The sequence below is a fragment of the Lampetra planeri genome, chromosome 73 (genome assembly GCF_965212315.1).
Source record: "Lampetra planeri chromosome 73, kcLamPlan1.2.h2, whole genome shotgun sequence".
Taxonomy (NCBI): Eukaryota; Metazoa; Chordata; class Hyperoartia; order Petromyzontiformes; family Petromyzontidae; genus Lampetra; species Lampetra planeri.
Genome location: NC_136178.1, coordinates 1,035,979 through 1,061,342, shown reverse-complemented (window position 1 = coordinate 1,061,342; position 25,364 = coordinate 1,035,979). Strand labels below are relative to the sequence as shown.

General features: G+C 48.3%; 2 protein-coding genes across 2 annotated transcripts in view; both read right to left on the bottom strand.

Annotated features, from left to right (window-relative positions):
• Positions 1-5,722: 5,722 nt before the first annotated feature.
• On the bottom strand, positions 5,723-15,037 carry LOC144737746 (uncharacterized). The gene is made up of 6 exons (XM_078620604.1): positions 14,932-15,037; positions 12,503-12,560; positions 9,699-9,844; positions 8,997-9,165; positions 8,481-8,680; positions 5,723-8,165 (listed from the first exon to the last, which is right to left on the bottom strand). The coding sequence occupies exons 2-6, from the start codon at positions 12,552-12,554 to the stop codon at positions 8,136-8,138; spliced, it is 597 nt and encodes a 198-aa protein (XP_078476730.1). The 5' UTR covers positions 12,555-12,560; positions 14,932-15,037; the 3' UTR covers positions 5,723-8,135.
• An 8,063-nt stretch (positions 15,038-23,100) lies between these two features.
• Positions 23,101-25,364, bottom strand: part of RARS1 (arginyl-tRNA synthetase 1) — a 34,584-nt gene continuing 32,320 nt past the window's right edge. The window contains 1 exon segment of the mRNA XM_078620585.1: positions 23,101-24,565. Coding sequence (XP_078476711.1) covers positions 24,456-24,565 — 110 coding nt within the window. The 3' untranslated portion in view covers positions 23,101-24,455.

Genomic DNA, 25,364 nt, shown 5'->3' with positions numbered 1-25,364 from the left:
TGGCCTCGTGTGATCTCATTGGGAAGTGTGAACGCGTGTGGTGCTGCGTATACAGCGGCTCGCCTCGTGGGAGCGCTGCGCAGAGCGGCGCGAGAGTGGGTGTCGCGTGTGGAGCTGCGTGTGTGCGCGTGCGTTCACTCCGTGTATGATACAGGTGCGCGATCATAACGTGAGTAGTCAGTGTTGAGTTGGAGTGCACGGAGCTGCGTGTGTGTGTGTGGGTGTGCGTACGTTCGCTCCGTGTATGATACAGGTGCGCGATTGGTAACGTGGTTATTCGACGTGGAGACGAGTGCTGCACAGGGCGGTAGACGGGCACACGCTCGCAGCGTGCGAGAGCTGTACGTAACGGTGTATGGCGTTTGATTGATCATGCTGTGCGTACGTATGCTCACAGCGGGGGAGCGCTGCGTGAGGCTGGATGAGTAGGGGCGTCGCATTCGAATGCCGGCGACACCCTAGTGGGTATTAGGGCGGTGTGGCAACGCGAACGGAATAGGGGATGCGTGAGGGAGAGACCCCGGGGGCCAACGGCCCCCACATATTTGAGCAGCCAGGAGGGACTGCGGGGGCCAGCGGCCCCAACAGAAGTGGTGAATAACACTGGTCAACACACTTTTTCTGGCATAAGCTATTCCAACGTTTTTAATGTAATTTTGGGGTGCTGATTCCAAATCTGGCATCAGTTTTTGTCTATGACATCAGGTTTTTGAGATATCAAATATTGCATTTTCAAAAAAAAACTGCTGAAGAAAAATATTAAATAAATGTGGATATCTACATAAAATGATATTATAAACACACTATCCTAAAAATACAGCACCATATTTTAACACTAAAGCAGTCACTGACTCGCAACAACTTGCAATCATAAGTGACAGAGTTAATTTCGGGTAAAATCAATGAAAATGGGGTATGCCGATAGCATAAAATGAGATGTGATAGAGCAAATCTGAGATCAGATTTAGAATCAGCACCCTGAAATTAGTCTAAAACAGCTGCAAACGTCCAGGCCAGAACTTTTTTTTTTGTTGACCAGTGATAATAAAACAATGGCGGCAGGCCACGTGCAGACTCACCGCTCTCACCTCCTGCTGTTGTGCGACCCGGTTCCTAACAGGCCACGGACCGGTACCGGTACGCGTACCGGGGGTTGGAGACCCCCCTGCTTTGAAGGACAGACAACTCCCGACTGCACACACCGTTGATAACTCTATCATTCATAATCAAGGTTTTTGGGTCGGATCGCGTTATTTATAAATGTGTCGTAACCCTCCACCACCCGACACGGCCAATCAGTAAAAAATGTGTCACTTTTTCAAAGGACAACATAATTCACTTCTTTAGCCCACCGGTGTGCTGAAGAGAGAATCAACAGCATTTTAAAATTTGAGTAGCACGACGTTTCGCTGATAATTACAATCAGCTTCATCGGGCAAGAATGGTGAAGCTCTCCTGTTGCTTCCGGTCTTAAATAGAGCAGCATCAGGGTGACGTCATCATTTAATTCAATTCAATCTGGTGCAGTGATTCTCTATCATTACATGCGCTGGTAGGTGTTGTGTGTGTGTGTGTAATCCGGTGAGCGCATTGCGCAATGAACCTGGCCCCTAGGTAGACTCAACCTCAAACGAGCACCTGGTGTGATGTGTAAACGTCGCCACTAGGGAGACAAAGGCGGCCGGGCGTGGTGCTGGCTACGGGACTGCGAGGCTCTGGATCTCGATGCGAGTTCACAGTGCTCGGTGAGAGCCCTCGAGGCCGCCGCTTTGTCGCCGGCGAGACGACAGCGCCCCCCGGTGGTGGGAAGGGCTGTGCAGAGCGCCCTCTAGTGGAGGCCCTTCCGCCTGCAGTGGCGTGAGCGAGCCGTTGCAGGTGTAGAAGAGTAGAGGAGAGTAGTGGCGTCGTGTGCGCTGTCCAGTGCGATGACGTCACAGGACGTGGGGTCACGCGCGCTGGACAGTGCACATGACGTCACGTCTCCTAGGGTACTTAAGGGATACCCCGTGACGTAAGCGGGGTCACTGTGGGAACGGGTAGAGTAAGCAGGGTGAAGAGGGAACCAGGGGTAGAGAGAGGGATCGAAAAGGGAGTCTGGGGAGAAGCCGGTGGTAGCCGTAGAGGTGCTTCTCTCTCTCTCCGGTCGGTGGAATCGGCAGAGTCCACGATCCGACACGAGAGAGAGAGACCGGAGCTAGCCGGCAGGGACCAGCAGAGGTGTGGACTCGAGTCATGTGACTTGGACTCGAGTCAGACTCGAGTCATGAATTTGATGACTTGCGACTCGACTTGGACTTGCATAACAATGACTTTGTCCCACCTATGAGATGTGGACTCGAGTCATGTGACTTGGACTCGAGTCAGACTCGAGTCATGAATTTGATGACTTGCGACTCGACTTTGACTTGCATAACAATGACTTTGTCCCACCTCTGGGGACCAGGACTCAGAGTAGGACCCCTAGCCCCTGGGAGTTGTGTACCCTGGTGTGTAATATTGTAACAGCTCTAATAAACCCTGGCGAAAGCCCTTAACTTACCTCCGTCTCCGAGTGCGTCCGTCGGAACTTCTCTACACGTTGATACTCCGGCCTTTCACTGAGCAGCAGCCAACGCCGCAGCTCGCGTTGCCCACGAGGTGGCGCTATGCCCGCTTCTCTGACACAGACATGCGATCTTCCCATTAAACTCGTTTACATTGACATGCCAATCTCTCCCTTCAACGCAGCTGCTGTGCGTGCGTGCGGTGACGGGACTCCTTTCCATCTCTGCCCCGCCAACTGGCCCTTGGGTGACACCCACCTCAAACCTGTATATAGCCTCGTGTTGCAGCAGCCCTTTCTTGTTCAGCAGTTCTACTGTTGTATCTTTCCACCTGATGACGATTGCTCGTGTTGCGATCGAAACGTCGTGGTTTATTATTTATTTTTTACATACGTGACTTTACCGAAAGAACCAAAGAGTATCTCACTAATAGCCAGGATATTGTAAATGGTTTAATAATAATTTTCAATTACAAGCCCATGACAGAGCTTGATGTCCCGAAGAAGTTGTCTCTTCCAAACAAGTCCCCCACTGGAGCTGACGGCTTGCCTGCCTTCACTTTAATTGCATTGGGTGACGTGATTTTCAGGCCCCTAACCCATATTTAATTTGTCCATTAAAGACGACTCTGTTGTTTTTGTTCACCCCCATGCACAACGGGGGTTTTCAGATTACCCTGATTATCACGGCCAATATCAATCTTATCTCCATTGATAACATTATTTCAAAAATAATTAAACTCCTAAATAAGTAACTTTCTTAAAAGGAAAACTGTTACATCCAAAACAATCAGGTGAGCTGTTACATCCGAAACAATCAGGCTTCCGTAAACAATGCAGCACAACCTCCACTGTAATGGACACCCTAAATTTTGTTTTCAATAATCTAGAAATAAAAAAATACTGCGCCTGCCTATTCTTAGATCTATCCAAAGCATCTGATACAGTCGACCATAGCATTTTATTAAATAGACTTCGAAGCCTACGATTCTCCGAGTACACAGTTGACTGGTTTAAAAGCTACCTCTCTTGACGTAATTTGGTATTATCCATTGCTATTCTGGCGTCTAACAAATGTTTAATTACTAAGGTTCCGTTTTTGGACCTATCTTGTTCTCCCTGCATGTCAATGACTTGGGCACCCAGCTTGACCACTCTGAGATTAACATCTTTGCTGATGACACCATATTGAAGGCTGCTGGCAATTACTCCAAAGACGTATACAGGAATTACAGAGTGATTTAAATTTCAGCACCAACTCATCTCACTTAAGCTGGTCCTCAATGCCAATACATCAAAGGTGACGTGTTTCCAGGGAAAAAACAACCGGCAAGTCTTCCTCAGCGATGCAGTCTTAGATAATGAACGAATTGAGCAGGCAGGTAAAACGAATTACCTTAGGGTCGTCGTAGACTCAAAACTTCCTTGCAAGGATCACGTTGGCCACACTCGGAGAAAGGCAAAAATAAATACCGCCTAGTTTGCATGTTCTGCCACGAGTATGTTGTGGTTCATGCAGACTTGATGCCTTGCCAAAGGTATCATCTATTTGGTGTTTGAACATTTTAACCCAATTTTTTATTGTCAGAAAGGGTAAAATCTTTATAATTGTTTTTTAATCATTTTCAAAACTGGCAAAAAATGCCCCAGAGATAGAGCTCACAAAGTATGGCTACTGTGCACGCGTGATGCCCTCAGTGATAAAGAGTTGCGCCTCTATGATGACCTCACTTTGCTGAGCCGCCCTCTCGTGGCGAGTCCCGGGGTACGACGCCTCCTGCACGGCCACGAGAGGGGAGTTCTGCAACATTCGTGCGGTGATCCACCAACCCTCCCTGCTGCTGCTGCCTCCACAGCGCTGGGTCACAGGTCACGTGCATAGCCACCACAACCACCCGTGGTGAAGTTTGGTCCAACAATCATCACGACCCACAGCGGCTTGGCGAGGCCTTCATCCAGCAGTGCACTGGCGAAGCGCCGTGACTGCGGTGGTCGTGTTGTGGTTCACAAACTTTAAACTATTTTTATTTATTTTACTTAACTGTGAGTTTTGTAACCTTTACATGTTTTCATTGATACTGTCACTGTGAGACTGTCTTCTCTAAACCCAATACACGGTGCAACTAAAATAATATTTATAGTTAAAGCCTACAAACTAAACAGTTTTTATTGTTACCAGGTAAGGCCCCACTGAGCTACGTCACTCTCTTGCAGAAGCGACCTGCAGGCCATCACAAATGACAGCTCAACTTAGTGGCTTATCACCATGAGGACATTTATTGCAGCCAAACACTCTGAAGGCGCGATGTTGATTCTAAATCACGAGGAAAACACCACATACTCCAAATGTACAGCAGCTGTCAGGATCCGGATCGAACCCACGACCTCCTGTATACCAGGCGAGGTAGTAAACATCTCCTAGCCACCACGGATCGCCAAGCCCTCTGCCTCTTGCTTGAGGGGCTGTGCAGAGCGCCCTCTAGTAGAGGCCCTTCCGCCTGCAGTGGCGTGAGCGAGCCGTTGCAGGGGCTGCACCTTCATCGCTTCTCTTTGTCACATCGAGCGCCGTGTTTTACATTCTCCAGCGATCCTGACTGCTGATGAGACACTGAATGTCGAAACCGGTCCAGAATGTTTTTTCCTGCAGTTGAACCACCAATGGGGCTGCTGAAATTGTGCACTCACAGGAAGATTTTTGTGGCTGCATTTTATTTTTGTATTTTTGATGTGGAGGGGGACAGATGAACGTGAAGTAGACGAATCTGCTGGGTTTTGGTCGATGTGGATTTGTACAGTGGCGTGATGTGACGGCCAGGGGGCAGTGCAGTTGCGCGATGAGTTTCAGTGATTCATCACGCAGGCGGTTAGGGTTGGATCGCGTGAACTTAAACGTGTCGTGAACCCACCACCACACGGCCAATAAGTAAGGTTTGTCACGTGAACAAGAAACGTGCCAATCAGCGCCTACTTCAGCACATTTACAATTCGAGTACGACGCTTCACTTCCGATTACAACCACTTGTGGCGAATTGCCTGATGGAGAGGGATGGAGAGGGGTGGAGTGGGGTGAGGGAGCTTGAGCCAGGGCCCTGCCCTTGAGATGAACGTTCACTTGCCTGCAGTGGAGCTTCCCAGCTACAGACGTGTTGTGATAAGATGATTAATAGACAAGACTCGCTATGGCTGCAACATTTTTTTTATTGCCTTTTGAGTTTTTGGCGACCAGCATTTGAACCTCATGGCGGGACCCCGGGGTCCCATAAGCCCCCGGCTCTTGCATAAATTATAATGTAAATATAAAATTATGTAAATATTATTATATAAATAATAAAAACTTAGCTCTTTGTCACCTGAAAACGACTCACCTGCAGTACCTCTATTTAGATACACTATCGAAACACTAATTTATACCCCTCTGTCAATCATCGTGTTTCTCAGTGTGGATTTGTAAACACTTTGTAAACAGTACATACAATAGTACGCGTTTTCAATGCGCTGTTCATATTGTAAACAAGCGTTTATACCGATGTTACTCTATAGAGTAGTGGGTTGCCCCTCCTCTTATCCGCATTGCTACGAGCGGTATGTGGGGACTATGGCTGAACCGCAAAGAAACACAGATGCATACGGACAAGAGAATTATTATGAAACTGGAGGAATTAACGGTGCAGCGCATCTCATCTGTTAAATATCTGCAGGTAATAGGATTGTCATCGATTGATCCTGGCTGCAGACATTGGTAAGTCACAAATAATAATGAAGATAAGAGAGCAGTTTCATTGTATTATGCAAACCGTTGTGACACATAAAGCACTTAAGTCGTGTAGGCAGTTTGAGCAGCTTTGGATACGACTCATGATCCTGCCCATACCCGAGCATGGAGTGCATTGGCTTGTTCAGCTCTTCTGCGCATTCGTCCTCGCTGCTGCTGCGCTTGGACACGACATGATAACAGAATGATCCGCGCTAGGCGGGTCGCAGCGTTTGTGTGCGCGGTGGAAATGAGTCGCCAAAAATTAATTGATTAATTACGATTTTGACGTACGGTTCATGTCTATAAAAATAGAAAATACGAGTGGTTTTACACCAATGTTTTCTCATAGCAAAAATGTATACTATAGGTTTTTTGCTTTAAAAACAGCCAATGCTTGCAATATACAGATTTCATAAAACAATATTTACAACCGTAAATACGTAAAAATCTGCACCTTAAAAGGCAACATTTTCCCCAACACTAATTATTTAATGCATGAGGCTTCTAAACCAACGTCTTACTCTCACTGAAAATATGCATCTTCTAAGACCAGTGGTTCCCAACCTTTCCGGGCCCACGTTCACTGCCAGCCCTCTAAACAAACGTGACGAAGAACTTGCAGTAAGAAAGATGGCTTTGTGAGTAACATCGTGGGGTCCTTAACTCGTTCTACAGAGCAATTCCCACGGCCTTGTGGATTGCCATGGGCTATGGCTCATAGCCCATAGCCCATAGGTTCAACCACTCCTCTTGACCCATACCTCCCAAAGGTAAACAGAGACAGTAGTAAATATGCAAACTCAAGGCACTTCTGGAATTGCAGCACATCGTGCTCGTAAGACACAGTCAATAAAGAATGTGCCAAACAGTCCCAGTGTGAGAACCTCTTGAGTCGTCAGACTCGTGCATTCTGTGGGCAATTCACACGGATTCTGGCCCTTAACACCACAACCACACTCCAATACCACCCCCTCTGGCTCACACTCATACACAAGCAAACGCACGCAGCTCACACACCCACTCAGGTTCACACACAGACACACAATGCTGACACATTCAGTAGAGCAGGAAGGGGCTGTAGGGAATCTGCATGGAGCTCACGGGAGATGGAAGACAGCGGTGGTGCAGCCCAGGCGAGGAGAGACACAGACAGAGAGGAAGTCGGCAACGTCTGGAGTCTGGACGTGAGCAGGGTGAGTCTGCGGCGAAAGTGACCGGGCACTTTGGAGTTGAGGGTTCACGAATCACAGATTTGTGAGACTCCCCAGAACCCACTGGGCTATGAAGTGGGCGTTAATAAGCGACCAGACATTGAGAGGTTGACTGACGGTTTTCTGGAGTGGAGAACACGTGGTGGGGAGTACATAGAGGTGAGAGGGGAGAGGAAGCGTAGAGTCTATGGAGGATCGTGTAGGCGGTGAGAGTGCGATCTCGCAGTCGATTGGGGACGTGATTGGGAGCCAGTGGCAGAATCTGAAGATTGGGATGATGAGATTTCACTTACACAAATCGTGAGGTGAGGCAGCAGCGGTATTCTGGATCGTGTGGAATTTAGCATTCAGGGATTTGGAGCTGCCAGAGAGGAGGAGTTTGGAGAGTTAACGTTACGCAGGAAAAGATGACAAAGCCATGAAGATCTGGGAAAACAACCCGTGAAACAAGGCACTCCGCACTGCACTCCTGCATGGCATTGTGGGTATGAGCGGTCATGGGTGCCGGCCAGGGTGGTCATGGGGGAGCCGGTGATCACTTCAAGCGGCGACTGTCCCCACATCTCAATTTGCCTCTGTGGGTCCAGCCGTTATCACCGTCATCAGTGGAATCCCATTCTCCTCCTCATCACCGCGCACGTCTGCTTGCCCATCGCCACTGAGAAACAAGAACAAACACGAGTTTACAAACCGCACGGTGCCTGCACACAGCAACAACTGGACACAGTTCATGAGGAATTGGCCCAGAGGCTCATTGGTGCCAACTCAGCACCTCTGAGAACCCAGGCCAGCTTCCTGCGTTCACGTTCATTATTTAGGAGCTGGGCTGGGGGATCCTGGTGCCTGGGCTCGAGGTAAAAAAAAAACTAATTTGTTTAGAACTGCTTTGTGTGTTTAGTTTGTTGTCCTTCCCCTGCACATCCGGTTAGCTACGTAGGGTGCGAAAGAAGTTCAACACACACGCTGTACATACCTGTGTGAGCCGGGGGAGGTCCCAGACGAACGACAGCATTTCTGGATGATGACGGCAGCCCCTGCTACCACGACCCCCACCACTGCCAACACTGCCACCACTACCGCCACAATCCCCTTCGTGCCCAAGACTTGCTGTGGGCGAGGTCTCCGCTGCCGCAGCGACAGTCGTGCCACTTGCACCGTCGTGCGGCTGTGGATCTACAGAGACACGGACGGCGGTGTCAAGAACCTAGACAGAGAGGGGGGCTCAACGAGACCCCCACTCGCACCCAGCACCACCACCCCACCCAGCTACTCAACACAGCTTCACGTGCATTGGAGAAATTCATGATGCAGGTCACACACAAGAGATGCATGAAGGGGAACAGCACGAGCTCACCTTTCAAATCACGTGGCCAAACACAACCAAAGCCAAGACTTCTCTAATATTTGACAAACACGTCCTGGGCAATTGTAAAGTGCGTTTTAAAATGCGGTGACGTGGGCACACTCCTCCGCTTCCACTCTCACTCACCTTCAACCACACTCAGCGTCACGTTCGGTTGATTCACGTTGACGAATATAAAATCTATCACAGAGTCTCTGGAGTTGTTGGGCAGCAAGAGGGAGCAGTCGCCCTTGGCCAAGTCTCCCACGAATGTTGCCAAGTCAGGTCGAAAATCCTCTTGGCGCGAGTTGTAGATCTGAAAGGAGAGGAACCACCAGCGGTCACCCCAACGTTGCTTAGTCAATTTTTTTTGCACGTGTGAAATTTGGCAAGGGGCTTTTGATGAGGATCGCGCCAGCGATACGCTAATGTGTGTTGTACAGCCTCCTCCACCTGTCGCTGGTAAATAAATTAAGTAGTCATGTGAAGAGTGGACCGTGCTTCACACCTGTGTGGACATGTTGATGACATCACACAGACTAATTGAAACTAAACGACCAGGTAAGGCCCACAGAGCTCTATAGCTCTCTTCTTTCAGACGCGACTTGGCTATCACAAATGATAGCTCAACAAAGTGGCTTATCATCACGAGGAAATGTACAGCAGCAGACAAATAATGTAAATAACGAGAGACTTCAGAAGACCACAGTCGTGGAGGCAGCGGTTCAAGAGTGCAAGCTGAGAAGGGATGACATCGCAGGGAGAAGCAGACTGCGTGGGATTGTTAAAAACCTGGAAATGTCACTTATTAGCAAAAAGTGCACTTTGATTATTGCCTGCAGAAGTTACCAGACGCGATCCGTTGCTTGAGGATTTGGTGACTTTGAGGCTGATACGACCCGTGATGTTCAGCAGTGGAGAGCAGGAGCATCTCAAAAGCACTGTCCCGACCAGACCCCCCGGCACAGCGATCGAGACATTCGAAGCAGACACATCTACGCAAAGAGAGACAAGTCACACTTGTTACGGACATGGAGAGAGACTGGTCACATTGATTGCAGAGGTCGGATGTTTAGCATATACCCACTCGGGTCAGGGTAATGGGTGAACTCTGGGTTGGTGCCAGGATTGAGGTCCGAATTAGTGTCAGCGATAGTGCTTGTGCTAAGGGCAGTGTTTTGATGGGGAGCGGTGGTGTAGCGGTTAGCACGCTGCGCTACGAACCCAGCGACCCAAGTTCGATTCCCCCTCACGGCCAACACCAGTGTCAATTATCTGAACCGGTCTTGGGCCTCATGTAGGTAGGCTCAGCCCCAAATAAATATCTGCTGCTGTGTGTAAACATTTCCATTGGAGGGACAAAGGCGGCCGGGCGTGGTGCTGGCCACCAATCCCATCGTGTGCCGTTCCGGCCTTCATTACGCGCTGCACCTTGCTAACAGCACTTGCCCTAACCCCGACTGTTAAAGGCTACACAGGGGATCTTTATCTTTGTTTAGGTTAGAATTTGCATGAGCGGTCAAGGTAAAGGTTAAGTGTGAAAAGTGAATGAAGGTTTGCTTAAGCACTTGACTTGATGCCTCGGTGACATCGACTGGTGGATGAGTCCTGGCAGCCCACTCACAGTGACTAGGAGATGTTTACTACCTCGCCTGGTATAAAGGAGGTCGTGGGTTCGATCCTAACCTTGACACCTGTATATTTGGAGTATGTGTAGTGGTGGTGTTGACGCGCGCCGACTGTGACAGTGATGGATCACGGGGCGGCACGGGGTGCGGGGTTGGGCACGCGTTGTGGCCGTGGTATGGACGCGCGCGCCGGGAGTGACGGATGACGGGGCGGCGCGGCGTGGGTGGTGAGGCACGCTGAGATGTGGGAAAACAGGATCGTAGCCAGCGCCCAGTGATTGGTCAAATAGGATGGGTGCTCTCAGCGACGTCCGCAGGTGGGGTATAAAGGGGGACGCGCGAGAGCACTCGGGGTGGTTAACCAGTTGAAGATCGAAGACGGAGTTGAAGACATAGTGCCCCGAGACCCCTAGTCCCGCTGTCCTTGTAGGGACCGGGGCCCTGTGTGGCTCGGAGGCGAGACTGTGGGACCCGTGGTTCGACGCCCACGTGGGTCGGGACTGGGGGACCCACAGTCGAGACGGACACCCCGGCAGGGTGTGTCCCGAGTAGCTCAGTGGGTGTTTGTCACCCGAGTAGCTCAGTGGGCGTTAGTCGCCAGAGTAGCTAAGTGGGTGTTGGTCACCCGAGTAGCTCAGTGGGCGTTAGTCGCCAGAGTAGCTCAGTGGGCGTTAGTCGCCAGAGTAGCTAAGTGGGTGTTGGTCACCCGAGTAGCTCAGTGGGTGTTAGTCACCCGAGTAGCTAAGTGGGTGTTAGTCACCCGAGTAACCAAGTGGGTGTTAGTCACCCGAGTAGCTAAGTGGGTGTTAGTCACCCGGGTAACCAAGTGGGTGTTAGTCACCCGAGTAACCAAGTGGGTGTTAGTCACCCGAGACACTACAGTGGGTGTTAGTCGCCTGTGAACCGAAGTTGGTGAAATAAAGAGTGTGCTACCCGTGAAGTCGTCTCCCGCCGAGTTACTACATTACATATGCGTGTGCTCTCTCCTCGTGATTTTTTCTCCAGGACTTCCGGTTTTTCCCTCCACATTCACAATGAAAACGCGTTGAGAGTATCTGACTGCTTTAAATTTCCACGTGATAATAAACCACTTTGTTGAGCTATCATTTGTGATAGCCAGTTAACTTCTGAGAGCAACATAGCTCAGTGGAGCTTTACCTGGTAAAATAAAAAAAATGTATTTGGTATAAAACATTTAAATAGTTTCGCTAACTTACAACCACATCTGTCTCTGAATATAATCTCTCTGCGTCTGTGAGCGATTCTGAGTTACAGACCATCTTCCAGTCTTTCCCGCTTCTAGGATCGTGAAGTCCCAGCTCCAGAAAATCTTCGACGATCTTATAGAGCCATCGTTCCCCCCGGACAAACCTCCGGTCATTTTTCCACCCATGTCACCGTACGAGATGGATTTTGGTAAAACTTTGACCGTCCATCCCCACTTCTACGCGTGAAGATCACCGGCACATTGAGGGAGACAAAGTCAGGGTGAGGGTCCCCGGGTTCGGTTTGACTTCATCGTAGAGACACAATAAATGTCCTCAGGGCTGTCAATTAGAGGCCGCCGTCACAGTCCCTGCTACAAAATGCACCCCAAACCACTGCCCACCCACCAGACCTGCAGGCCATGCTTCCACCCCCATATGAAAGACGCCGTGCCACCCGATTATGCACAACCCCTGCCAAGCTACGCCCTTGCCCCCCAAGTTGCCAGACCATTTCTCCCTGGATAGAAGCTCCCTGGACAGTGGCGCCTTTAATCTTCTTCACTGCTGTCCCGATATGGAACTGCCTCCCTGATGAAAGCATTGTCAGCGAAATCACCGACTTGGGTCTCCGGGCCTTCAAATGGCGAGCACGTGGTACATCTCCTAACTTCACCACACGCCTTGTACGGACTGAGTCTTTGAGCTGCATGAGTAAACCAATGATTATGCCGATTTGGTGAAGTATGGCTGTCGTTCACAATTGCACCGCATACAAAAAGAGGACTGTAGGGTGTGAACGAATCGTGCGTCAACTTACGTGTGATGGCAATGAACAGCACGGCGACTATGCAGGCGAACTTGCCCTCCATGTCCTCCTGGTGACAAAAAAAGAACGATTCACAAAGGGCTCGCGCAGCCGTTCCATTCACCTCCGTTCGGCGGAGGAGACGGGACCCCCCTTTTGTTTGAAGCGCCGATGAGTCAGCGGTCACGTGGTCTCGCGGGGCGGGGTCACGTGGTCTCGCGGGGCGGGGTCACGTGGTCTCGCGGGGCGGGGTCACGTGGTCTCGCGGGGCGGGGTCACGTGGTCACGCGGGGCGGGGTCACGTGGTCTCGCGGGGCGGGGTCACGTGGTCTCGCGGGGCGGGGTCACGTGGTCTCGCGGGGCGGGGTCACGTGGTCTCGCAGGGCGGCGTCGTCTCGCTTAGACGGGGGCCAGACACGATCCGGCACAAATCGCTCGGTAAAGAAGCCACCGCGCTCAGGCACAGGACCCTCGTGTTCCCCGTTGACTCACTGCCAAGTTAAAAGTCGAGTTCGTTTCTGCCCCCAAAATGCTCCACTCTCGAACGACTTTTTTTCACGCGAGAAATACAAATTACTTCTTTTTTCTTCTTCTTGGTTCTTTCGGTAAAGTCACGTAGAAGGGAAATAATAAAATAATATAAATAAAACATAATAAAATAATTCTCACGACGTTTCGGCCACAACGCAAGCAGCCGTCCTCAGGTGGAGAACAGGTCTGTCGAAAAGACAGCGTCTGAATTATGTTATATTTTTATTATTTTATTATTTCCCTTCTACGTGACTTTACCGAAAGAACCAAGAAGATGAATCCCTGCAGTCACGAAAGTTTTAAATCGAAATTTACTTCTTTCTTGTTTTAAAATAAAGCAATTAAACGTAAAATGTAAACACTTGCCGCACATGAAGAACCACAGCACAAGATCTCCCGTGATAGCATATGATAGAACCTCCTTACAGCCATATATTTTAAATCACTCTCACACTCTCCACTCAGTCACACAGCCCTCTCTCTCTCTAGATTTGAAGCTTTCGTGACTGCAAGGATTCATACTCTTAGTTCTTTCGGTAAAGTCACGTATGTAAAAAAATGAAATCTAAATTAATAAAATGAAACAGTGATTTTATTGTTTTATTTTATTAATTTTTATTTCATTTTTTTACCTACGTGACTTTACGGAAAGAACTAAGAGTATATTCTCTCTCTCTCTCTACACCCCCCACCCCCCGAGACAAAGATCCCCGTGTAGCCTGTAACAGACTGTAGGGGCAAGTGCTGTTCGCGAGCTGCCCCTATGAAGGCCGGCACGGCACACGAGGGGGTGGGTGGCCAGCACCACGCCCAGACACCTTCGTCTCACTAGTGGCGATGTGTGCGAGTGCTGTGTGTGTGAGTGCTGTGTGTGTGAGAGAGAGTGCTGTGTGTGTGAGTGTTGTGTGTGTGTGAGTGCTGTGTGTGTGTGAGTGCTGTGTGTGTGAGTGCTGTGTGTGTGAGTGCTATGTGTGTGAGTGCTGTGTGGTGCGTGTGAGTGCTGTGTGGTGTGTGTGAGTGTGAGTGTTGTGTGTGCTGTGTGTGTGTGAGTGCTGTGTGGTGTGTGTGAGTGCTGTGTGAGTGTGAGTGCTGTGTGTGTGTGAGTGCTGTGTGTGTGAGTGCTGTGTGTGTGAGTGCTGTGTGGTGCGTGTGAGTGCTGTGTGGTGTGTGTGAGTGTGAGTGTTGTGTGTGCTGTGTGTGTGTGAGTGCTGTGTGGTGTGTGTGAGTGCTGTGTGAGTGTGAGTGCTGTGTGTGCTGTGTGAGTGCGAGTGCTGTGTGGTGTGTGTGAGTGCTGTGTGGTGTGTGTGAGTGCTGTGTGTGTGTGTGAGTGCTGTGTGGTGTGTGTGAGTGCTGTGTGAGTGTGAGTGCTGTGTGTGTGCTGTGTGTGTGTGAGTGTGTGTGAGTGCTGTGTGTGTGAGTGCGTGTGAGTGCTGTGTGTGTGAGTGCGTGTGAGTGCTGTGTGGTGTGTGTGAGTGCTGTGTGGTGTGTGTGAGTGCTGTGTGAGTGTGAATGCTGTGTGTGTGTGAGTGCTGTGTGGTGTGTGTGAGTGCTGTGTGTGTGTGCGTGCCGTGGACTTTCCGTCACCGGCACATTTCACTGCTCCCCAGAGCAGGAGTTGCACCCAGATGTACTCTCGTTACAAGCGGCAGGGAACTTGTGGCAAGACGCATCCCACTCACACAGTCACACATAGACACAGTGATAGACACACAGACACACATAGACACACAGTGATAGACACACAGTGATAGACACACATTCACACATTGACAGAGTGACAGACACACAGAGACAACGTCACATACAAAGGTAAAGACACGAGGAGTCGATGAACCAAATGGAACCCCGAGAATTGCGTTCGGTACCCAGTGACGCAGTTTCCGTGAGCAGGGCGAGAGAGACAACCTCACCTCCTCAGCTGTGATGATGATGATGGGGGGAAAGCAGGAGGACACCAATAACGCGACTGGGCGTCTCTCTCACCTGGATGTGCTCATCGCTTTTATACGGCTCGGCGGAAAGGCGTAGCACCACGCCCCCTTGCCTCCAATTGGTCCGAGCGACCTCATTAATATTCACATGACGGCACGTTCAGCCCGCTGATTGGTTGATTCCGCCGAGGTACATTAACATGTCTCTGGGTGGGGTGGGGGGCCATGTGGCATGGCTGCTGTGTGTGCCGCATTTTTCCCGCCAACTTTTTTTTTATTACTACACGTGCACTATACGCGTATTATAGTTCGATTTAAAGCTTTCGTGACTGCAGGGATTCATCTTCTTGGTTCTTTCGGTAAAGTCGCGTAGAAGGAAAATAATAAAATAATAAAATTTAAACATAATAAAATAATTATCTTCTTGGTTCTTTCGGTAAAGTCACGTAGAAGGAAAATAATAAAATAATAAAAATAAAACAAAATAAGTCTCTTCTTGGTTCTTTCGGTAAAGTCGCGTAGAAGGAAAATAATAAAATAATAAAACATAATAAAATAAGTCTCTTCTTGGTTCTTTCGGTAAAGTCGCGTAGAAGGAAAATAATAAAATAATAAAACATAATAAAATAATTCTCACGACGTTTCGGCCACAACGCAAGCAGCCGTCTTCAGGTGGAGAACAGGTCTGCCTTCTCGACAGACCTGTTCTCCACCTGAAGACGGCTGCTTGCGTATTATAGGTTTCATGATTAGCACTGTACACATTTTTACGCATCTCTGATGTGAACCACACAACTTCGACAGCCCCATGATGATTTTTAGTTCATGCTGGTACCCCTTGGCAAGTGAAGCTGGCTAATTGGATACGTGAATGAATGAGGTCAGGCATGTCGAAAGTCCGGCCCGCGGGCCAATAACGGCCCGCGGTCAGATTTCATACGGCCCGCAGCTTCGGTCTTAACAGGACCCTGCGGGGTGGGCTGGTAGGAATAATACTAATACCGGTACAGGGATATCGACCGCACACACACGCGCGCACACACACGCACATACGCGCACACACGCACATACACACGCACACACACACACATGCACACACACCGCACGCACACACACACACACACGTACACACACATGCACGCACGCACACGCACACGTAATGAAGTTGTGTTGCTACGCTTCCAGTTCGCCGTGAATAACGATCCGAAGCCCAATAGCGCCCATTCATCACGCCGCTCGAGTGGGCCGGACACGCACACACGCACGCACACACACGCACACAGTCACACATATACACACACGCACGCACACACAGACACGCACACACACGCGCATACACACGCACACACACGCACGCAAACACACACGCACACACACGCACACAGTCACACATATACACACACACACGCACACACATACACGCATGCACGCGCACACACGCGCACACACACACGCACCTCTCACCTGCAAGGCAGCGGTCGCCGCTTCTCCTCCCACATCTCTCGTCGCGGCAGCTGTAACGATGGTGCAAGTTTGTTTTTATCATCAATTCCTCCTCCACCCCTCCCCGCCACTGTTCACCCACCAGAATAAATGAGTTCGACCATAGTCAGTCGATCAAAAAGTTTCGCCGTGAGGCGCCGGAAGCGACGGCCATCTTGTTTAATTCACAGATCGCAGGGGGAGCGGGCGGCCATCTTGTCGGACGGACGGACAAACGGACGCGGACGGACGGACGGACGGACAAACGGACGCGGACGGACGGACGGACGATATAATCTATTGGTGGTCTGGTCCACTTCGTTCCTACCAGTATAACGTGTTTTTTATGGCTCGCCAGCTCTGTCAGAATAAATACATCATGAAACTCATGGAAATGTAAGGTATTCTATACAGTCTGTTCAATGTTATCCGACTGAATGAAAGGCAGAATTGCGTTTGTAGAGTTGTTCACGTCTGCCTGAGTGGCTTATATTTGGTTACATTGTCATTTGAAAAATATAGGTAATTGTGACAATGAAATTGTTTTATAACGGTGTGTATTTTCACGTAACTTTTGTGGTTAAAACAATGTCAAAAGGAACTATTGGCCCCCGGGCATCTTCACTTCATCAAATGTGGCCCTCTTTGCAAAAAGTTTGGACACCCCTGATTTAGGTGCATACATCTTGGGGGTTAACCATACTCCACCCCGCTAGTCAGTGCGAGTTTGTGAAAAGGGCGTCAACTGAGGAGATTGAGCGATGAATTCAGTTCGTATGCAGATGTTAGGTGGATTAATAACATCGCTGGCCGTGAGAGGGGGAACCGGTTTGGGGAGGCTTTCATCCAGCAGTGGAATGATCATGACTGATGAATGAATGTTGGAATGAAGGCAGTGAGGAAGGGATATATCCCCTTACATGGAGACTGCCCAGGAGCGAGAGTGACGAGCGAGCGATTGCTGAGGGATGCAACATCGGCTGTTGCACGGCGAGAAAGACACATGATCACGCTCACTGATAGAACAAAAATGCTCAAAAGAAATGTCCCAGCAGTTGTTAGAGTGCCATACTTTGTGCTTGCAACAGATAATGCAAACTACTATTATAGCCTTCTGCTTCAATACAACCATACAGAAGTGAACAAGAGCTATTCCAAGGATTTGATACTGCAAAGGAAGCGTTTCTGGAAAATGAACAACAGGTAAAACAGATGAGTGACGTTTTACATTTAATCCCGTTCCCATATATGGGGCACTAAATTATTTTCATTCTAATAAAAAGATCTATTGTTTTTGGGCGTGAAAATAAAAGTTCTTCATATCTAATCCTGCAGTTTATTTTTTATTACTGTTTAAAGTCGGCAATATTTATTTCCTCGCGTAATAATATTTTGATCATCAGTGATGAGGCTTCGCGGAACAATCGTCACGTGCTTCCCGCTAGACTAATAAGGTGGCCGCTTTTTTGGGACGACAGGTAAACATTAGTCCAAGATGTCTGCGCCCTTGTTGTCAATATGGAGTAGTGAAGAAGAGGAAATTACGGCCAGACCTCCTTCAAAAGTCCGTAAAAAGTATTTTAAACAATGCTACATGCATCTCACGTCCATAAAGAAAGAAGAAACAAAGGATTTTACACGCACACGGTTGGATACATTCAGAAACTGCGTCAAACGGTGGCTTTTTTTGCAAGGTGAGAATCAGAGAATAGCAGAAACATACATTGTCTAGAAATCGAGTTTGACAATGTTCCCGAAGACGCTGGGTTTCACTCCACTTGCTACAGGCGTTTCATTGACAAAAAGCGCTTGGATGCGGCCGAGAAACGGGCCACACAGCGTCCTGAAGCTCAAGATCAAGGCCAGTCTGTGCCATCGGGTAGTAACGTTAGTATCGCTACAGTTGATTGTCCCGAAAAAAAACTTAGATCCAGGACCGGCCTGCCAGTAGCTTGTGCTGGTCCTGTGCTTCCTGCCTTGTGCATAATTTGTAAGAAAACGGACAAGTACATTACTGTGGGAGGCAAACGCCAGAAGGACCATCTTTCACAAGAAGAAACGTCAGCAGGTAAGTAAAAAACAAAACACACACACAAACACACACACGTTTGAACTTTTATTCCCTTATGCTGGGCACCATGGCTAACTTTCAATTACAATTACATAATTTATGTAATGTTTATTTTACAGTCAGAGACAGATTTGCATTGTTTTGCATAAAGCTACCAGAACACTCGATATTGTTTAACTCTAAACACAGTTTTTTATTAGTTGAATTCGTTTTTATTTATTTATTTACAGGCAAGTTGCTGAAAGCTGCTGAGATGAAGGGAGACACTAGCATTCTTCTGCATATTCGAGACAATGACTGTGTGTCTCTGGAGGTGCGATACCACAAGTCCTGTTGTAGACAGTACACCAGGTTTTTGACAAAGTCTAGTGCATCAGTTACTGTGACCTCAGAAGAACAGTGAGTTAGCAATATTTTATATTATTAAATAATAATTAATAATTCCCTCACATTTTCACATTTCAAAAGTAAAGCATTGACCATCTATATTGTCGATTTGTCTGTAAACACAGTCTTGACTGCACAACTATTGCACCAGTAATTCAAAATGAAAACATGTTTAGTGATTTGTTAAGGTAGAAGAAACTAGAAATAATTTTCTTGCTGAAGAATAAAAAATAATCTCAAATCACTTTGTCAGGTTTCGATTTGCTATTTATACTACATTTAAATTTTAAGCCATTGTGCAATAGTTATGGCACATAAAGTAATACATCTTTTCTGTTTTTAATGGGTTTTCTTTTCAGAAATGAGCCAACCTTCGATGCCAGCTACAAGATCTTCTGTGAGAGGATCATCCGCCATAGAATAATTGTAAACCAAGAGGTGTTGACAATGACTCAGCTAAGAAGGATCTTTTTAAATCTGGTGAAAAAACATGAAGATCTTGATGCTTCAAACTACAGGTAATTTGAATTCCACAAATTTCTTTGGAATCTTTGGAAAGAACGTGTCTGCAACATTCTTTTTCTAACAAAAATGGAATTCATAAAAATCATAATCATATTTTATAACGTGTAGAATCTGTTAACAGTGTATTTTAACCTAAAAACAATTTCAGTGTGAATATATCTTTATTTATACCATTGTGATCATCTTTCACTCTATCTTTTTGATTCAGGCAGGATAAATTGAAGAGGAGGTTGGCCCGTGATTTTCCCCAGCTGGTGTTTCACTCCCCCAAGAAGTGCAACATAAGTGAGATGGTTTTCGTTGAGACATTGTCTGCAGATAAGCTGATAGACAGGCTACCTCATCCATCAGGTACAGAAACAACAGAGTCAACTGAGGTAACTAGCGAAAGTGACTGTGAAAACAGGGCTAGTGCAAAAGCTGGTCCACAAAGACCAAGTTCAATGGCCTCCATCAATACTGCAGAGGACACGAGGACACTTTACAGTGTGGCATTCATATTAAAGATGCTTCTGTGTGACCCTCCCGGTATGAAATGCCCGTGGCCACCCACATCAGATGACCTAAATGTGAGCGAGGATAAATCTGTCGTTCCAATTGAACTGTACAATCTGATTTCCTGGATTATTGATGCAACTGAGGGAACCAACACTGGCCCATTATGTTGATATTCCAGATGATTTGAACCTAAAAGTGATATCTATCTGTCACGACATTGTGTATCTTGCATATAAGGGTCAGAGGCAGACCCCTAAGTGATTAGACTAGGTAAATTTCACACATGCATGTCCTACCTGAGCATTCCAGGAAAAAGGTTTGGAGATGCAAGACTGCAAGACACACTCATTGAGTCCGAAGTTGTTGCCCCAGGATCCATCAATGGAGTGATCAGTGGTCATCATTACAACCGCAGCATGAGGGCACACAAACTTCTGTACGAGAGTCTGCAACGCATGAGACTTCTCACCTTCTTAGATTCTCTGCCACCAGAGGAGAGATATGAGTGTCTGGATGTCATCAATGAGATCAAATGTGCATTCCCGGACAGAACAATGGATGTTTTGTATGCAAATGAGAAATTTGACAAAATGTGTTCGAAATATGAAGACTTTGTTAAAAGAAGAAGTGCAGAAAACCCAACGTTTGCCTTCTGGAGTTCATACATCGACATGGTACATATACTCCTTCTATTTGTGAGAGCAACACGAGAATCGGATTGGCAGCTTCACCTGTCAACAGTGCGCTTGATGATGGCATGGTTTTTTGCGTACGAACGTGTAAATTTATGGACGGGATCAGAAGACACCAACACAATGGAAAAAGTTTCAATCAGATGGAACAAACAAAGAAGCACTGGCAGAATTCCTCTATGTTGTGTGGCGAAAGGCTGATCTTACCACTGTGGGCAAGGACTTAAGCTTGTACATAGCACATGGAGACCTGTGTCACTGCGTGACTGTAATGGAGGGTTTACAAACTCTCAGTGCTGTTGAAGATCTGACATGTGATCATGAGGAATGTGACACCAGGGTGTTTTTACATGCACAACATGCTGCACAGGAACATCAAACTGCAGTCATCAAGAGCCCTGATACTGATGTGGCAGTGATTGCTTTAAGTCTGCAGCCAGATTTACCATGTAGGTTGTATTTTTTCACGGGGGTTGGCAACAAAACAAGGCTCATTGACTTAGCTAAGGTGTCGTCAGCTCTTGGCACAAGTGTCTGTTTGGCACTTATTGGGATCCATACCTTCTCAGGTTGTGACTCTACAAGTGCCTTTTATGGCAAAGGCAAAAGGCATTTTCTGTTGCTTGTGAGAAAGATGAATATCTGACTGCTTTTACAAATCTGGGTAGCAGTTTTATCCTAGACCAGTCTACCTTTGAGCTACTTTGCACATATGTGTGCCACCTGTATGGACAGTCATCTGCCGAAAATGTGAACGATGCAAGATACAAACCATTCTGTATGGCATCGTCAGCTTTGCCAGAACTATCCATGCCCCCAACAAGTGACGCCCTGTACCAACACTGCAAAAGGGCAAACTACCAAGCAGCCATAATGAGACATTCTCTGAAAGGTATAATGTGTGCCCCTTCACCCATTGGCAATGGATGGCACCTCGAGGATGGTGAGTTAACAGTGACCTGGATGACTAGAAATCCTGCTCCTGAAAGTGTGTTGCAGGCAGTCCACTGCAGTTGCAAGCATAGCAAATGTGAGACTGGAAGATGTTCCTGTATGTCTGCAAGACTGTCTTGTACTGATTTATGTCGGTGCCAAAATTGTGCAAATGTTTCACAGGAAACAAAAGACCTACATGGGATGATGGCTCTGATAGTGATAGGGATGATACCGATGAGTAAATATGCGCTGTGTTATAATTTAAGGTGATTTTGAGCTGTAAAGAATCTGTTGTAGAATTGTAATTTTTTTGGCAGCATTCCAAAAAAAGGGGACAGTGTAGCATTTCGGGTCATTTCAGCCAACTTGGGCTAAAGTGTGCTTATATTTGTATCTTTCTGTGATTACACAGTACCTACTGAAAATTTTGATGTATAAAACATCAGTTTTGCTAAATTTATGTTTGTTTAATTTTGCTTAGTACCAATCCGTGAAGTTGAAGCATATTTTCTACAAATGTGCCATATTTCATGGTCTACATTCACACTTGAGTATATAATGCACCAAAACCTGTCTCAAGTGTCAGTTTGAGAGATATTTTGTGTTGCTAAAATGTATATAAATAAAGTTACAAACAAAAGCAGCAGCATAAGATTTTCGTTTTGTCCAATTCACAATTATATACATTTATGGATTGTGACAAAAAACTGCAGGGTATTTTGCGGAGAACTTTTAACATAAAGTCGATAATGGTTTTGTCTATGAAAAAAATCATTTAAAAAGTAGTGCCCAGGTGTGGGAACGAAAATCATTTTCCAGCCACTTTTTCCTAGTTCACCTTATGGCGTACGAGCGAGCCATAAATAACACATTATAAGACCGAAGCTGCGGGCCGTATGAAATCTGATCGCGGGCCGTGATTGGCCCGCGGGCCGGACTTTGGACATGCCTGGTGTAGTGTATAGTAGTGTAGTGTATAGTGGTGTAGTGTATAGTGTAGTGTATAGTGTAGTGTATAGTGGTGTAGTGTATAGTGTAGTGTATAGTGGTGTAGTGTATAGTGTAGTGTATAATGGTGTAGTCTATAGTGTAGTGTATAATGGTGTAGTGTATAATGGTGTAGTGTATAGTGTAGTGTATAGTGTAGTGTATAGTGGTGTAGTGTATAGTTTAGTGTATAGTGGTGTAGTGTATAGTAGTGTAGTGTATAGTAGTGTCTAGTAGTGTATAGTGTAGTGTATAGTGGTGTAGTGTGTATTGTAGTGTATAGTGGTGTAGTGTGTATTGTAGTGTATAGTAGTGTAGTGTATAGTAGTGTAGTGTATAGTAGTGTAGTGTATAGTGGTGTAGTGTATAGTGTAGTGTATAGTAGTGTAGTGTATAGTGTAGTGTATAGTAGTGTAGTGTATAGTGTAGTGTATAGTATAGTGTATAGTGTAGTGTATAGTGTAGTGTATAGTGTAGTGTATAGTGTAGTGTATAGTGTAGTGTGTAGGTGCTGGCGAAGAACAACAAACTATGAACACAACAACATCAACAGCAGCAACAAGCAGCAGCTTGAAAGAACTGTGTTTATTCATCTCCCCGTGGTGTCTGAATAATCCCTCGTCGCTGAACCCCCTGAACCCCCTCCTGGACATCAAAGAGCTTTACAGCTCATGGGATTTCCCTCCTCCCGCAGGAGACACACAAAGACCTCGCAATGCTGTTTCAAATCTCGACTTAGAGCTTTGTTCGTGACCGCAGAGATTCATATTCTTCGGGTCTTTCGGCAAAGTCACGGAGATGGGTTCAAAGAAAACAACAAAAAACAACGAAAACGACGACTTTTGGATCGCTGCCACGCCAAATCGAGCTCTCTCAGCTGCTGGAATCGCGACAACGCAAGCCCAGCAGGGCCAGGGGGCGGAGCCAGTGACGTCACGTGCTCTCAGCTGCACGTGACATCAGAATCCGCAGGAGCGGATCTGACAGAGCTACCTCTGAGCCCCACTTCTAGAAGTGACGCTTGAATGGAACCCGCAGAAGTGGACACCACAGAACTACCTCTGAGCCCCACTTCTATGAGTGGCGCTTGAATGGAACCCGCAGAAGTGGACACCACAGAACTACCTCTGAGCCCCACTTCTAGAAGTGACGCTTGAATGGGACCCGCAGAAGTGGACTCCACAGAGCTACCTCTGAGCTCCACTTATATAAGTGACGCTTGAATGGAACCCGCAGAAGTGGACGCCACAGAGCTACCGCTGAGCATGCTGGGTAAATTGCGTGGCAGCAGTCAAACCGAGAGTTTATTTCTCCCAGCTCGGGAGCGAAGCAGAATCAAGTGCATTGTGGGTAACAGCGAGTGGCGAGTACAGCACTGCCCCCCCCCACTGCAATACTTGACCCTGATTGGTCCACGCCATTTGGGGTCGTAGCGAAGCAGACCTCGATTGGTCGTCGAGTTTTACGGGGTGCGGTAACGGAGTCGCTGATTGGTCGGAGGTTTGGGGCAGTTGTGACGGGGACCGTGATTGGGAGCCGAGTATACGGGGCTTAGCAACAAGGATCCTGATTGGTCGCGGGGTTCGGGGTTGTAGTAACGGTGTCTCTGATTGGTCGCGGTGTTCGGGGTTGTAGTAACGGTGTCTCTGATTGGTCGCGGTGTTTGGGGTTGTAATAACGGTGTCTCTGATTGGTCGCGGTGTTCGGGGTTGTAGTAACGGTGTCTCTGATTGGTCGCGGGGTTCGGGGTTGTAGTAACGCTGTCTCCGATTGGTTGCAGTGTGGTGGGGGTTGTATTAACGGGGTCTCTGATTGGTCGGGGTGTTCGGGTTGTAGTAACGGGGTCTCTGATTGGTCGCGGTGTTCGGGGTTGTAGTAACGGGGTCTCTGATTGGTCGCGGTGTGGTCGGGTTGTAGTAACGGTGTCACATGCGCTGCACGGGCGTGAGGCCCAGGATGTGGAAGCAAGTCTCCATCACCATGGCGGTCGCCTCACACAGCAGCAGGCGGCTCATGTTCACCTTCACCACCTCACCTGGTGAGCGGCGGCGGGGGGGAGGGTAGGGGGGGGGTGAGAGAGTCGGTTGGTGGGTGGGTGAGTGGGTGGGTGGGTGAGTAGTTGAGTGAGTGAGTGGGTGGGTGAGTGAGTGGGTGGGTGAGTGAGTGGGTGGGTGAGTGGTTGAGTGGGTGAATGGGTGAGTGAGTGAGTGGGTGGGTGGGTGGGTGGGTGAGTGGGTGGGTGGGTGAGTGAGTGAGTGGGTGGGTGGGTGGGTGATTGAGTGAGTGAGTGGGTGGGTGGGTGAGTGGGTGAGTGGGTGGGTGGGTGGATGGGTGGGTGAGTGAGTGAGTGAGTGGGTGAGTGAGTGAGTGGGTGGGTGGGTGGGTGGGTGGGTGAGTGAGTGAGTGAGTGGGTGGGTGGATGGGTGGGTGAGTGGGTGGGTGGGTGAGTGGGTGGGTGGGTGGGTGAGTGGGTGGGTGGGTGGGTGAGTGGGTGGGTGGGTGGGTGGATGGGTGGGTGGGTGAGTGGGTGGGTGGGTGGGTGGATGGGTGGATGGGTGGGTGGGTGGGTGGGTGAGTGGGTGGGTGGGTGGGTGGGTGAGTGGGTGGGTGGGTGGGTGGGTGGGTGAGTGGGTGGGTGGGTGGGTGAGTGGGTGGGTGGGTGGGTGGATGGATGGGTGGGTGGGTGGATGGGTGGATGGGTGGGTGGGTGGGTGGATGGGTGGGTGGGTGAGTGGGTGGGTGGGTGGGTGGATGGGTGGGTGGGTGAGTGGGTGGGTGGGTGGGTGAGTGAGTGAGTGGGTGAGTGTGGGTGAGTGAGCGGGTTAACAAGCACT